This window comes from Lytechinus variegatus, chromosome 1 (assembly GCF_018143015.1).
Source record: "Lytechinus variegatus isolate NC3 chromosome 1, Lvar_3.0, whole genome shotgun sequence".
NCBI classification, from domain to species: Eukaryota; Metazoa; Echinodermata; class Echinoidea; order Temnopleuroida; family Toxopneustidae; genus Lytechinus; species Lytechinus variegatus.
The window spans coordinates 20732025-20748651 of NC_054740.1; the positions used below are offsets into that span (position 1 = coordinate 20732025).

The window sequence follows — 16627 nt, forward strand, 5'->3', positions numbered from 1 at the left end:
ACAAAAAGTTGATTTGAATAAAATGAGAAAAATACAACAAACATAACTCTGAAAATTTCAGATGTAAAATAAGAAAGTTATGACATTTTAAAGTTTTGCTTAATTTCACAAAATAGTTATATGCACATCCTGGTGGGTATGTAATTGAGGAGATCGATGACGTCATCCACCCACTATTTCTTTTGTATTTTATTATAAGAAATAGGGAACATTTTATTTTTCTCCTCCTTGTCAAGTGAAACAACGATTAATTCTTCCCTGAATATGTGGAATGAGCATTGTTTAATACTATATGATTCAGTCAAGTTTGTCCTCATTGTCATGAAAATGAAATATTGATTAATTCAAACAATAAAAAACAAAAAAAATAGTGAGTGAGGGACTTCATCAACTTTCTCATTTGAGTTGTGCATATCACTGTTTTGTGAAAAATAAGCAAAAACTTTAAATAAAGTGTCATAACTTTCTTATTTTACATCCGATTTTGATGAAATCTTAAGCGTTTTGCTAGTTTGATATTTCTCTATTTATTCAAATCAACATTTTTCTGGGGTGGGCTTTACCCCGTTTGTCCGTGATATAGTTGATATTACTTGCTACATGCCATATTTGACATTTCATGGTGATCCATAAGATAGAAGACAATAATTTCCTTTCTATTATGGAAGTAAGTTTTTCATATACTCAACAAAAAAAACTTGTGAAACAACAATAACGAATATATATCAAGAAATGTTCTCTGAAATATCTGTCAGAAATAGAAGGATGAATAGCTGACCATCCTGCCCCCCACCCCCTTCCGAAAAAAACACTACAAATTCGTCTGACTCATGCAATCCTAACTGACATGAGTGTGATGGTGGAACGAAGCAGAAGAATTTAATCTTTGCAGGACAAGAGGATTTTCATTCTTAGGGCTTGACGAATAGCATACCATGGTTTAACTCAAGAAATTATTGTTTACAATTTTACTTATAATATCTTATTTATATCAGAATTGAGATTTGTCTGAAACATTCCAGATGTATCTGTTGTTTATGCGGTAAGTGCACCCCCCCCCCCCATCGGAACTTGAGAATGGAAATGGGTTTTTTAGTGAAATCATTCTTTTTCAGTTTTAGATATTTTTGCTTGTAACATTTTTGGAAGAAAATTATTCTTTAAGACGTTTTAATTCTAAAAATGAAGATTTTTTTTTAATTTCTACATTTCAGCTTACCAACCTGATTTCTAGGGTGCTACCTATGGTGTATAACATACGGAGCAAACCCAGAAATAGCACACCCGGAACCAATGTTTTCTAGGACCATGCCACTACCAACAACATCAACACTGTAAAAAATGAAGTGCTAATTTAGCACTTACAGTGCTTGTATAGTGACTGCACTACGAGTGCTGATTTTTTAGTTTAAATTTGAACTAGAAAATCAGCACTCGTAGTGCAGTCACTATATACAAGCACTGTAAGTGATAAATTAGCACTTCATGTTTTACAGTGAACCTCATCAACACTATATATTGACCATCACACGATGGTACCCATACCACCACCACTATACCAAATCAATCAAGAAAAATGATCCTGTCGACTGAAAATTTATTTACCATCTAGCTCAACCTCAGTTTCATATCCACTAATTCACCTTGACAACAACGCAGAACAACATCACACGAAACATTGTTAAGGTCTTGAAAACATGAACCAATCTTGATCGAAAGTCAATATCATGACGGATTGGCCAATTTAAAAATCAAGTCACACCCGTCGAGTTAAAGTCACATTGAAGGTTTGATCTTGAATCATTGGATGAGACCTTTACAGCAAGTGAGAGTGATTGGAAATGAACATGTTGATGTCATTATTATCACAACTAAGCTTTTCTTCTATTTAGACGAGAAGAGTGTTTGTTACATCCGCGTTACATCACCAACGGCTACATTACAAACTTGATATTTTTTTTAAATAAATGTTTGAATTAAAGGGGAATCCAACCCAAATAAAAACTTGTTTTTATAAGGAAAAGAAAAATCAGACAAGTTGATAGGTGAAAGTTTGAACAATATTGGACAAACAAAACGAAAGATATGAATTTTTAAAAGTTGTAAATATTGGTAATCACTATACCCATGGAGATTTCAAATTGGCCGCATATGGGATGTCATAGTGATGTAAGGCAAGGACTACTCTTCCATTTACTCCAATACATATTATGGCTAAAATGTCATTTTTCCCAAAAGTTTTATTTCAAATTATATTTTTCTTTCATGAGGACATAAAACAATATACTACATGGGTTATATTTAGATTACCGCCCCAGGGGAATGGGTACTTAGGAGAAAACCACAAATCCCTGATAATAAAGTACATGGCCTATGGGAAAGTTGTCCTTGCCCCTTGTCATAATTTACTTACCCAGTTGCCAATTTGAGATCTACATAGTATTAGTGATCTCAATTTTAAAGCAGCTATAACTTTCTTGTTGCTTGTCCAATTTCTTTTAAACTTTCACCATTCTGTTTAATTTATTTTTCTCCTTCCCAACACAACATTTTATGGCCAAGGCTGGATTCCCCTTTAAAACTGTTGAAATGAAAATTTTATTAAAATGTCGTTGATTTTATCATATATTTTTAGGATTAAATTTATTTTCTTTAAATCTCATCGATAGAATAATAATTTTTATTCGATAGTGATTTCATGACTTTGTTTGCACTATTATATTTTTTTAACATGTTAGGCGCCACCATAACTTAGGCTAATTGATTTTTTTTAATGAAGGAAACATTTCATTGGTATTAAAACTGAGTTTTAAACTATATCATAATCTCTAGTAATAAAAAGTGATTCTTATTCATCCGCGGTCTAGTAGCTGTGTTAGTGAACGCCATTCTTTTTCTTTTTATAACGTTTTAGTGATAATTGCGAATCACCACTTAGTGCAATGTTTAACCTGTTGGAGATTGAGGCAGAATACACGTATGACGGCTGGGGTCGATCTGGCTATCACAAGGATCCAATGGATTAATGGTATTTCGGCAAGAATTCATAAAACAAAATGAATATCTATTAATAAACATTACCTAACTTGCCCGATATAAACACTATTCAACACCCACAGACAGCAACCTTCACCGACTTGTGATTTTTATATTTTAAAAGTATTGTTCATTCTCAACCATTCCATCACGATTCATTTGAAATATTTCATTAGGATGTGACAAATTGGTGACAAATTGGTCAATTTACAATAATGTTTTTGAACTTGTCTCCGTTTGAACTTACCTGAGAATTCAGCGTGCAGACGACATCCCTCCGCGCGGGAAACACAAAACAATCAGAAAACAACACAAAAAACAGGAACCAGGAGTTCTCTTCCAATAGTCAGCGCCTGAGGTGGGAATGACACAATTACAATGACAAATTGGTCAATTTAGCTCGGAAAAAGAATGCAAAGATATGCGATGAAGTTCAATGTTGCGTATTAAGCCCCCCATTCCAAGGATCTAGAGAGAATAGATTGAAAGGATCTCATGTGGAATACGTGACATGATCAAGAGTAATATTGAACTTCATCTAGATCGGTTGCTGCAGGCATGTTGCTTCATAAGTCTGATTTTCAAATTTGATTAGGGTTTGGTTTGAACTTTACCTGCCATGGCGTGGAGAGTTAAATTTGCAGTAGGGAGACTGAGCTTATCAGATCTACATGAGGGAAAATATATGACCATGCTTTAAATATCAATTACCATGATCACAGGTTGAATGTTCTATTAAAAGTTAAACCCTCCCATTTGCAAATTCCTTTGTATTCATGGCAATTACAATCTAAAATATATAACCCATTATGTACTCCACACATTTTGCGACGTTATCACAAGTATGTCTGAAAATCTACGAGATTATCCTTGTTGTTTTAATTATCATGATAAAATATAAATCTTGGGAAGCTCATCAGCCTCAAGAAATTGAAAATATATTTATACATGTATAAGTACTGTGCAATAATAATGCCACAGGATTAGCAGATAGTGGTCACAGTGATCATACGTTTCTTATCCTTTTTCTTATCCATATTCCTATAAACAACATTATCATATACATATAAATGCTTATCAAGAGCTGAAATCAGATATAATTTAACGGTATGTTCTGCTTCGTTGTAAAAAAAAATTACAGGAAATGAGTTTGATATCTTTGTTCAGACACTACTTTTCGCTATAACCCTCACAAAAATAACAGAGATAAGTAACAAGTAGTCTTGAGATTATACGACTATGTTTGACCCCATGTATCCATCTCAGCCAAGTACGTACTCACATCTCACATTATACCCTTCAGAATTAATTTAGTAGAAATGAAACATGACACAAAATATCATTTTATGCACAGTTTCAAATCTGGTTCTGAGAGGAAAATATAAAATTGAAAAAAAAAATTATGGTGTTCATTTTGAAAGTCATGTTTCAAATTACCTTTTAATATATCTACGATACACCTGGGAACATACCACTGTATTTACAGCTACCTCACTAACTTATTAGACCCTCACTGAGATAATTTGATACAAGACTTCTTCACTGTGCTTCTCTGTTTGATGTGTTTGTGGGAAGTGTATGGTAAACCCCTCAAAAAAAAGTTTGGATATCGGTGTTCGTCCATTAATTTCTCCCAACTCCCAATTTCACACAATGCATATTTTACATCATTCAAAGATCATTTAATTCTCTTTAAAATGATACCATGGTCGTTAAGATCATGACATCACGAAAAGAGCAGGATTCAAAAGTGTTGGATGAGGTCTGAATCGAAAAGCTGCAAAACGAGCAAAAACGTTTTTTTTATATATATATATATGAACAATAATGGGAGCTAATTAATACAATGGGAAAATAAAAAGAAACTCCAAGATTTTCCTTCTTAAAAATTTTGAAAAATCTCCCCCCCCCCCATTATTCTCTGTGAGACCATTATTGTAAAAGGAAAGAAAGAGAGAGGGCGGAGAGAAGAGAGAGTGCTTATATAAAAACATTATTATTTTCATTTCGTGTATTTCCATTTTCAACAATTTCAGTTTCTTTTGTACATTTTGACATATTATTATTGTACAAAACATCAACAAAAATATCAATTGGATCTTCGTGATAATATGTAGAAGAACAACAGAGTTTGCTTGAAATAGTTAGTGACGTCACCTTCCCCTTCTCCCCTGAATAGAGTAAAATAAAAATTTCCATCCACCACCAAAATAGACAGTAAATTTCAAACAAAATAAACAAACAAAACCGAAATCAAAATAATATGTCCGCTTGATTTCTGTGGCATTTTATCGAGGGATAAACAAATTTCAGAAAAGTGGAGCACCATTTTATATTGAACTCAGCAAAACGTTTGCGATTCTACGATGATTGAAAACGTTTTGGCAGGCAATAAAGTGCAATATTGCAAGAGGAGGAGGAGGAGGCGAGGACTTTGACCCAAGAATGATAATTTATATCGAAGTTTGGGCATAATTTATTTACGATCGTCCCATTATTAGTAAGAATGTTGTTGAATTAAACGCTGATTTGTACGGCATTGGGAGAATTGCAATCCATTATACAAATGACCATAAAATAAAAGTTAACAGACTCTCATGTCATCTGAATATTGATAGCTGGCAACATGGCCAAGGAAAGCAGGGGTGCTAAAGCTGTAGCACCCCCAGAATTTTCCTTGGGGATGCTGCGTGTGTTATTTTCCATAGGCAGCACCCCTGGAAATAGGGTAAATATGATAAATGACAGAATAGTAATGAAATTGAACGACGTATTTTAGGAGTCCCGTAGCATGAAATCAATTTGATTTTTATTGACTCTGAATTAGAAAATACTACACTGTCTGCAAAAAAAACATTAAAAAATCATACCATCAAGGATTGTTTTCTTCTTTTTTTCTTGGTTAGTTTTATATTTTTATACGTATGTTTGATTGTTTTGTTACTATGTATATTGATATTGTATCTTGTATTTTTATTGAATGGAATTTGAATAAATTGAATTGAATATTTCGAAATGTTTCACAACGGATTACACCCCCTACAAAATATCCACCGAAATTGTTTGTCATTCTCTATATTCCGTGTTCACTTTGGAATTCAATCTAAGATTATTAATACTGTGTATCGAGGTTAACCCCCAGTGCTTGGCTTGTAGGCCATACAATGTGTCTTTTCTCAGTATTATTACTCATAATAAACCCGCAGATATAAGCTTACAGTATCGTTTTAAAATGAGTGACTTCTAGACAGGCAGTTTGATTGGAAAGTGACGACTTGATTGCGAGCGTTGGGATTAGAATGTAATATGATCGTCGTAGGGGGCAGCAACATGAAAAGAAGCAAGGGACCGAAACACCAACATTTCTTGCTGCGGTTGTCCCGTCAGTTATGCTTTTATTTTTGATGCTCGGAATCGAGTTTCGTTTTATCCTTTCTTCCGATCTGGATTTAAAAGTTCAAATTTCAGCATTGGTCAATAAAGAGATGTTTGAGAATGGAACTTTGGTAAATCAAATCTTTTGCCATTTAGAATGTAAGCAAGTCTATTCTAAATTTATCATACCTTTATCATGTTTATTATTCTGTTTGCAAGGACATTACACTGCTATAAAGTAATAAATATGATAAAAATAATTCAAAGGGCTGAAAATAAAATGTTTTTAAAAATGCATTCAATTAATAAAGTATTGTTCATTTGTTTGTTCTTCAAACAAAGATAATCCTAAATTCATGCGGGACTTCAAACTCAGTAAATCAAATTTCTTAAACAAAGTAATTACTTTGAGCCGTTGCCTCATTTTAAGGTTTGTGAGGAATGAGGCACCTACACAATCACGGCTGAAATTTATTTATTTATTTATTTATTAGACCATATTTAATCAGGTACAAAAGATCAGTATAAAACTGTTTTTCATCAATGACCTGATGAAAACATAAAGAATAACATAAATCATCACATCATACATGAAAATATAGTCAAAATCTAAATCAAAGATAACAATACTTAGTAACATAAATAAACAAATATTGTTACTTAAATGGTAATATTAATCAAACTAAAATATTTCAAATTATTAAAAGGAACAGTAACTAATTTTAATACTACTAACTGTATAATTTATTCGCTGATAAAAACAATGAACAATGAAATAATCCTGGCACAATAGAAAATCGAGTGAAAAATTAAAATGAAAAATAAAAACGTTATATTGCTTCAGAATGATAGAGATTATTGGGAGAGCCGTTGGACTCCCAATCAGAAGGGTGAGGATTCGAGTCTCAGGGTGAGATTTTATGTCATTTGGAAAGGCATAAATCCTCACTGTCCACGTTGTACCCATGTGTTTCATGAGACCTAAGATGTCTTTTTCTCGGAATAGCCTGAACAAAATAGTAGTTGTGCGTATTTTAAAGTGGTTTAAAATTCCTGAATAACTGAAATAGTTATTCTTTGGCTTCACATCTTCGGAGTACGGCTAATTAGTAAACTTAAAACAACACGGTGTGGACATTTTGTTACATTTTCCAGAAGAATACTCGGGGACGAGGAAAATAGGGTTGCTCATATATCACATACCAGGGATATCCTGAGCTGAGCGTCATGGGGAAACAAAAACAGAAGAGAAACGTATTCAAGTTTCGAATTCATCTCCCCCAGCTGACCAATTAACTCATAACCTCTTATTCAACTCAATTAAGTTACCCAGGTAACTAATACCAGGTACGCGAGAGAGCTGGAACCATCGTAGAAAATAAATATATTATTTGAGGTTTGCCAAAAACTTTGATGCTGGATAAGAAGGCACAGACATTGATATTAAAGGGGTTCTTCACCCTGATCCTGATATCATTTTGGTTTTTAATTTAAACAGAAATATATCAATCTAGTTTTAGCGAAAAATCAATAAAAAATAATTGAGTTAGGAATTTCAAGTCTGACTTTTGTGACGTCACACTTCCCATTATATCATGTGATGTCAGTAAATTTAAAATGATTCAATATTTTGCATTCAATATATACAACCAGATACATTATTTCAACAACGCTTATAATGACAATTATGGAATTCCTGAAGTAATCAAGGCAGCAAATCATATGTTATGTCACAAATACACATTTAAAGTGTATAAATATATGATTCTCTGACATAAAACCTTCATTAATATGTTTCTCTTATCTTTCTGTGTTTTTTCTTTTTTTTCATTTTATCCAAACTAACTAGACGTAATACGGGAATTCTCTATACATTATGCTGATAAACTTACCCCCTAAACATTGCTGGCACATTTTTACAGGCAGAGATTGTATTCATATTTTGTGGCATAAATAGATTAATGGTTGAAATGAGAGAGTCACTGTGACATCTTTGATGGTAGCACCAAATGTGTATCATTCAATTCATAATTGCTAAGCACAAAATGTGAAAATGACTGATGTATGAGGCTTGCTTCCCGACGATCAAAAAACATGCATACATCATGATTTTCTTAAAGAGCCAATTGCGACTTATGGGGGAATAAGGAATGATTGAATATCATTCTACAGTGGTATCATAAATCAACTTTTAAAAGAATTACAGGGTTTGTGTAGGCTCACCAATGGCGGATCCAGGGGGGCACAGCCGACCCGTGCCCCCCCCCCCCCCTTGAGAAGCAAAGGGGTTCGCATCCCGCCGAGTACCCATTTAGAACCTGGGAGAAAAGTGTGGATTGACGCCTTTCCAAAGGACACTAGGTCGACGTGGGGTTCGAACACACAAGACCCTCTGATCACAAGGCAAGCGTCGGTACCACTCTAAAAGCCCAAGCCAACGTTGATTGTTATGTCATCAGGTTGTAGACTATTTTCTCTTTCTAGATGCTCTGTATGTATCAGTTTATATCACTTTAGGTTTACGAATAATCAAACATATTACTAAATATTTCGCATTATATTATGTTTAAACGCAGCTGTAATAAAAGGGACCCTTGCAGAGAGACAGAGAGAAACACTATTATATGAACCTGTCTCACTAAACAAGCAATATGAGCGCGAAGCAGAATTATTTACATATATTGAGCCTAATCATGGACATTTTAAGGACTTGTTTAGGGATTCATGAAGAGCTTACATATCAAAGAAAGAAAGAAAGAAAGAAAGAAAGAAAGAAAGAAAGAAAGAAAGAAAGAAAGAAGGGGATAGAAATAACAACAACAAATTTGATGAAGGTCACGGTAAGGTGAGTTGATGTAAAGGTGTCGATAACAGTATCAACAATGAGTCACTCACAGAGTTTGATGATAAAAAACAATGCTACTTCACAAGGTTGTCTAGATTTCTGCTTAATAAGACCTTCCTTTAAAAGGAAAAGAAAGGAGGGTGACAAAGAGTAGAGAAAGCCGATCAGTGAACGGGTCATATGGAACAGCGTTCGATGTGCAACACATTTCATTTTATCAGGTATGGAAATGGTCGACCCCCCACCACCACCAAACCTTTTAACCATTTTTCAAAGGATCGAGCATGATCCATCCATAGCGCTCATCAACAAAAATATAAATTATCATATGAATACTTTTTAAAAGGGACCGTTAAAAAAATCAGAGGCTCTGCGAATATTTCAGATCTTTGAGCAATGATATATAGTGAGCCCTCTCGAGTTGACTGATGGAACAGATGCGGGTTCATTTTTCGAACAAATCCGATGATCCAAACAAATTCAGACAATTATCAACGTGGAGGCGAAGTTAATTTCATAATGCACATTATATTAAGGGAACAGAGGGGGCATTGATGGAAAAAAGGAAATACCTCCAACATACAATTATTGATGAAGAGAACACGAAGGAAATGGAGGGAAGAGGAAACAAAAATAGCCGTCATGTTACAGGAAAGCAGCATATTTTGCCATGATAGACCAAAATATATGAGCAGTGATATAGTATTAGTATTAAAAAAAACTGGGGATGTCTAGCGCTGATGTTTGTTCATGGAAATAATGTCAAACCAGTCCTAATAAGACTGACATTCAATTGAAGAAATCGGAAATAGAAGGTCATTTTGGACATCCCTCTGAGTAGAATAATCAAACAGACGAAGCACGCGATTTCAATTCAAAATATAACTATTACTTGAGTTCCTTTGCCAAGTATAAATTTTGTTTGGAAAGTATTTATGAAAGTCATGATTGTAAAATAATGATTAGCGATAATCATTTTGTCATCCTGAATATCAAGAAATTAAGATATTAAACAAATGGATGAGATGAAACAAACATCTATTAATCATCTTTTAAGGATCATTGACGTACTCGGTTTCTGGAAAATGGTCGGAAGAGTAATCCTTTCTTTCGACGAAATTGGGGGTAATTTGTTTTTGTTTAATTTTTGTATACTCTTTTATGTCTAAGGAATTTGTTTTGATGGCTAAAGACCGGATACCCCCTGTCCCTCATCATCTTTATCGTCGTCGTCATCACCATCATCGTCATCATTATCAGCAGCATCATTATCATCATCATCGTCGTCATCGTCTTCGTAATCACCATCATTATCATCATTATCAGCATCATCATCGTCATGACCATCATTATCATCATCACCATCACCATCATCAATAACATCATCATCATCATCACTATCATCATAATAATCGTTACCACTTTCATTATAATTATCATCATCGTTGTCGTCGTTATCATCATTATCATAATTACAATCATCATCGTCATCATCATCACTAACATCATCATCATTAACAGTATCATCACATCATCATCATCATTGTCATCATCACCATCATCATCATCACTAACATCATCATCACTAACATCACCATCATCATCATCACCATCATCCTCGTCACCACCATCCCAATCATTATCATTTTTGTAATAATCACTACCATCATCACTTGGTAATCATTATCATTATCATCGTCACTTAAACCAATACCACAAAAGTCATCTTCATCATCACATCACGGTCACCCTTAATACCACCACCATTGTCATCATCATCATTTTCTCACCATCATCATCATCATCATCATTATCATCATCATCATCATTATCATCATCATCACCAGAATCGTCTCATTCTTCATCCTCATCATCACCGTTATCACCAATATCCCCAGCATCATTATCATCGTAATCACAAAAACTTTGGGCATAGGATCATATTTCTTTTTTAAAGGAATTTAGTAATTAAACCAAGTATCAATTTTCATCTTTTAAATTAAAAAAATCTTTTGTCGATGCAAGATATTTTTAAAAAATGATTTCTGTAAATAAAATAACATTTTCCACTACTTTTATCCATGGTCGTAAATTCCAAGTTTCTTTTTTTTACTTTGGATTAAGTATAGAATGACAATCTTATGATGAAACAAACATCAGAATACAAATATATGAATTTATTAGAGGTCTTGTAGACCATGAACGTTTAATAATCTAAAAAGGACAAACTATAGTTAAACTTCTAGTATGATTTAAATATAAAAAAAAAGGTTCATTAAAATGTTTTTTAAAGAAATATTGTACGTTCTTCTGCCTTTCCAGATTAAATCGAAAAGACAGCGTGAATAAGATTTTCAATACTATACAGATTATAAAGTGAAATGTACAGAACGAAAACTATTATTCTTTTCAATTTTCTCATCCATGGCTTATGTCTTTTAGCGTTTCCCTATTTGTAGATATTTTATCAAATTAAAACAAATCTGAGTGACCAGTAAAATGAACACCCAACATCTTTGCAAAAAGTTTATCAACAGGGGAGCATTTCATTAATGTTTTCATCAGACAAGTTGTCAGGTCTGACTACTCTCCTTGAGAATGATTGGCTTAGAGTTGCTATTACCATGGTAACTGTCGGATAAAAAAGTACTTGTCGGATAAAAGATCTTACAAGTCCTTTCATGAAATGCTCCCCAGAAAGTTGTACAGTCATACCCACGAAACCGACTCCAGACTAATCGATGGTATTTGTCATTTGAAATACGATTTGGTCGGCCCGTTGGTGTGAAAGTGGTTTAAACACGAAGACGAATCATTCATCAACAAGTTAAGATACGGAGGCACATTTCTGTTAAAAATATAGAAATACATTTCCCTAGAGAGAAAATATGCCGCCATGTTATTCAACGACACTCATTTTATCGGCAGTAAACATTTATATTAATGTAATTTTGGCATCAGCAAATTTTGTCCTTGAAGCCTAAAATAACTCCGATTCATAAAAAATACATATTTTTCAGATTGATACAGACATTGGTATTTTCTCGTAACGGCCATCACCGTTACATCAGTCAAATAACATAAGAAAAAGGGAAGCGAACGAATATATGAAATAGGGCCAACCCACCATTTAAAAAAAAAATAGAACTAGAATACAAGTAAGACATATCCCCTGTTAATGATGATGCTACAATATTTTTGAACCATGTACTACACATTTCTACGATTGAATATTGCTATATGCAAATTAAAAACGTCAACAGCAGGGTGGATTATGATTCATTTCCTTTTTTAAGTATCATTAAAATAAAGACTGTTCAATCTGACTATTCATGGTAAACATGTACTGTATGTGTCATTGCCTGGTGGTCGTCATTGTCATCGATGACGACATGAATCAGTGAACTACTAGGCTAAGCCTTCACAGCGGAGAGGTCCGAGTTCGAGGAAACCTTTCTCTTTTTTACCACCAGTATCACCCAATCGCACATCACTAACTGGAAGAAATTCTTTATCCATGATGAAGCCTTCATCCGATGACATCTTGTTGGCGTCGCAGTTACACGGTCGTCGTCGATCCGTACACCTTCTCCTCACTCCACAAGCACACATACTGCTATTGAAAGGTGCACCACCCCAACTCTCAACCCGATCACCGTCTATGGTTTCCCACCAGCCATACGTTGTACCTGTCTCAGGTGACCGTTGCATAAGAACTGAACCCTGACACCGGTAGGAGATAAACTGTTCACAGGAGCTTGAGGAAGCGGTCACAGCCTTCAATTGCTTTTTGTTCGCGTCGTATACAGGTTTGAGACTGTACGAGCCTGGACTCTCGTGTCCAGTCACCAAGATCTCTTTGTCGACACCTCTCAACTGTGAATGTCCTATGACGGTATAAACCGTCTGGGTACCATCAAGACGTCTCCCTTTCTCACATACAACATTCACCAGGTTATTGTCATTCAGAGGATCTATAGAATACATAGGGATATCAGGTGACAGAAGACCTTGCTCATTAATCTCAGCACATGTCTTTGCGTAGGGTGGACGGGTGGGTGGATTAGGGGCGAGTGTGGTCTGAGGTTGTCTGGGTGGTGCCCAGGTTGGTGGACGCGGTGGGGCCGACGTCACGCGGCCAACCGGAAGGTTACGCGGGAATGCCGTTGCGCGTGACGCCTGAGGTGGTTTCCGTCTATGGTACTCATTACGACGCTCTGGATCGGGCCGATACACCGACGTCGGTCGGACAAAGCCAGGTACAGCAGGAGCGTTACTCCCGTCAATCCCGAGAGCTCGCTCTGCTTGTAATAGACGGCCTTCAATCTGCTTTAGTTTTTCAAAGGCGGTAGTGAGCTGCCTCTCTTGGGAGAAATGGAAATAATCAAACAGTTCGTAGATTACCTGGTTTTGCATATCTGCTATGTCTTGTACTGTGTAGGTTTGCCCCTTCACTGCAGCGATCATCATCGCACACAACAGCGCTCCAATCATTTGCGACTTTGCCATGCTTTATATCAAAGTCAGTGTCGACAGAAAGAATTAAAACTAGATTCAGATCTCGTCTTTATCGGGTTCATTCCTATCCCTTGACCACAACGATAACCATATCATATTCACGGTGGTGATAGCTTAAAATCCGATGCGAATCTGATAGCGTTTTTCGAACAGGCAAGCGAAAATTAGGTCTCCATTAAAAAAAAACAGCAGGAAAGTTTTACGTGCAGTGAACAGAGCTCTTTGCTTTCTCTGAAGCCCCGCTCGATCGAGGCGCCGGAAACTTACCGCGTCTACACCAATCAGAGCGTGGGTAAGATGAAGGCATCCGCCGTGCTACAAGAGTCCTTCGCCCTGATTGGTGGAAAGAAGTCTTCTTTTCTGAAGTAAACATGCCACTTTCAATGCCACCCGTCCCTGGCAAATTTCCCAATTAATTATCCACGAGATCGTCACGGAATAACGAGACAAATTATGAACTCCGTTTGACTGAACATTCCAAGAGGAGGGGGACATCAAAAAGATCTAAACGACTTTAAAGACCCAACACTGTTTGAAATCCAATTCGATTATCATGGGCCCGCGTAGGGAGCGTATATGTCTAACGCAGGCATTGGTATGCGACATAATTATATTCATAGCATTTCAGGACCTGTATGTATATTAGTGATTGTAAATATTATAACGTGACCTAATGAACATTGTCGCAGGCAATTAATCGCCCGGCTCGACTAAATGTTTATGTGTGATGAAAGGGGGCACAGAGACAAAGTGAACCTGATAGTCATCCGTGCGATAATACCTGCTATTGCCCCATCTGATGTTTTTGCGTGTAATATAGGGTATATATTTTGCTAACTCTACACATTTCCTTTCGAGTCATGAATTTGGTTGATCAACGGCCTCTCATTTCCTCGTTTTATATTTCTATTTACACATGTATTCAGAAAGCTTTGTCGAAGAAAAAGTTTATAAAGGTTCCGAAACATTCGAATGTATACTGAGAGGTGTGAAGTACAAACATTGACTACATTTATTTTAATGTGACGTAATAATGGAATATTTGGTTACGTGTGGAAGCTTTCCCCGCATTATCGCCCATCCCTACCAATATCCAATCCTCTCTTATTCTCTAAATTTCACTTTCTCTACCCTCTATACACGATGGTATTTTACTGATTTTCTCTCCCTTTTTATAAACCTTTATAACTTTTTGTTATTCTGCATCAAACAAAAGAAAATCACAGATAACAGGATTTATATCCTATAGCAACTCACTCAACGGGTTAAATGGGGCATTTCTAAGTGCGATTACTGTGTTTGCAAACGAGCCGATAATCAAGATATTGATATAATGAAGAACATTATTTGGACTGATGAAGAGACGTATAACCCTAACCTCTTTGTCAAAACAACTTACCATCAAGAAGCCCTCAAGAAACCCTCTTGACAGTCACACCGACGGATCTGTCTCCAGACCGATCAAAGCTATTACGTTATAATCGAATGGAATATAATCGATTGGTTTAGAGTTGGTTTCATTGATTGTGACAGTGGCATCATGATGATCAAACTGGCTCATAAGACCTGAGACGTGACGGTATCCCAATCCAACATCCTCTAACATTTGAAGACGGAAGAAAGAGGAGTATCATCATCATTAAGTTTGATTGGCAAGGATTCGAGATGATCGGTAAAAGGTCATGAATTAAAGTCGGATAGATCAAGGATAGAAAGATGAAGATTCTATGAAATTGTGCCAGTCAATTTACAATTCTTACTAAACTCCGATTCTCCAAATTGACTGATATCCTGTACGACATAGGAGGACGTTGTTCCTGTTTCCCTCTTATAATATTCATACTATAAAATTCAACCGGACAACATTCAGTTGCGTTCTTGTTAACTTTTACAACTATTATACCTAACGTAATTGCCAAAGCAGGTTGGAGGTACCTACTTGCAGTAGCGTACAGATGGGGGCTTGGGGGATTTTTTGCACCCCCCCCCCAATTTTTCACGAAAAAAAATCAAAAGAAAAGGAAAGGGTGGAGGATGAAAAATATTATTTTCTTAATAATATGTCAAAATCTATCATAAAATTGGATTTTCGTTACAAAAATGTCGAAATATTTCGCTCGCTCGCAACTTTAAATGACTTTTACGCGATACGACATGATTATTTAGCTCCCTAAGAATTTTTGACTCATCACGCCCGATTACAACCCCCTCCCCTCAGCCTCTCTACTAGTACTTCATATACAGTTGGAGTTGTGTCATCCTTAACAGCTTGATGGTTTATGAGAGCCCCACCCAATCTTTGTCCGAACCTTCCATACGTATTTTTTTCTGACTTTCTTCATTTTAAAGTTAGTAATCAATTCTCGGAGGCTTGAATTTTCGAATGAGTTACCAGTAAAAAAAAAAAAACAGACTGAGTGATCTCATTTTAAACCAGCGATAACTTTCTTATTCCTTGTTCAATCTCTATCAAACTTTCACAGTTTTTTTCTTATTTTTCTCCTCTCTCAAACATTATTATACGACCATGGTCCTATTACCTTTCAAAGTCTGTACCAAATATTGGTATCTCTTTAGATTATTTAGATTATACGGAAATAGTAAAAGATTATAAATATTGCCTGATCAAAATATTTATAATATGAATCAATAATAAAATTCTATTGTTTCAAGCCGGATTTCCAACTTTTGTAGTTTTCCAGTTAGGGATAGAAATCGCAAATCCAGCTTGGAATGATCGAGAATTATAAAAATATATTTAGGAATAAAACGTCCAGCCCTTTAAAACCGATACACATCATGTCAGTTCAATTTACCAGGGTATACCTCATTGATATTATCATCTTGCATCTT

General features: G+C 35.5%; 1 protein-coding gene across 1 annotated transcript; it reads right to left on the reverse strand.

Annotated features, from left to right (window-relative positions):
• Positions 1 to 11440: 11440 nt before the first annotated feature.
• Positions 11441 to 14003, reverse strand: LOC121408769 (neurexin like receptor 1-like). The gene has a single exon (XM_041600404.1). The coding sequence runs from the start codon at positions 13763 to 13765 to the stop codon at positions 12665 to 12667; it is 1101 nt and encodes a 366-aa protein (XP_041456338.1). The 5' UTR covers positions 13766 to 14003; the 3' UTR covers positions 11441 to 12664.
• Positions 14004 to 16627: the final 2624 nt, after the last annotated feature.

What these genes read in the sequence shown, in the direction of transcription:
- LOC121408769 (XM_041600404.1), bottom strand. Translation starts at nt 13,765, where the DNA reads ATGGCAAAGTCGCAAATGATTGGAGCGCTGTTGTGTGCGATGATGATC.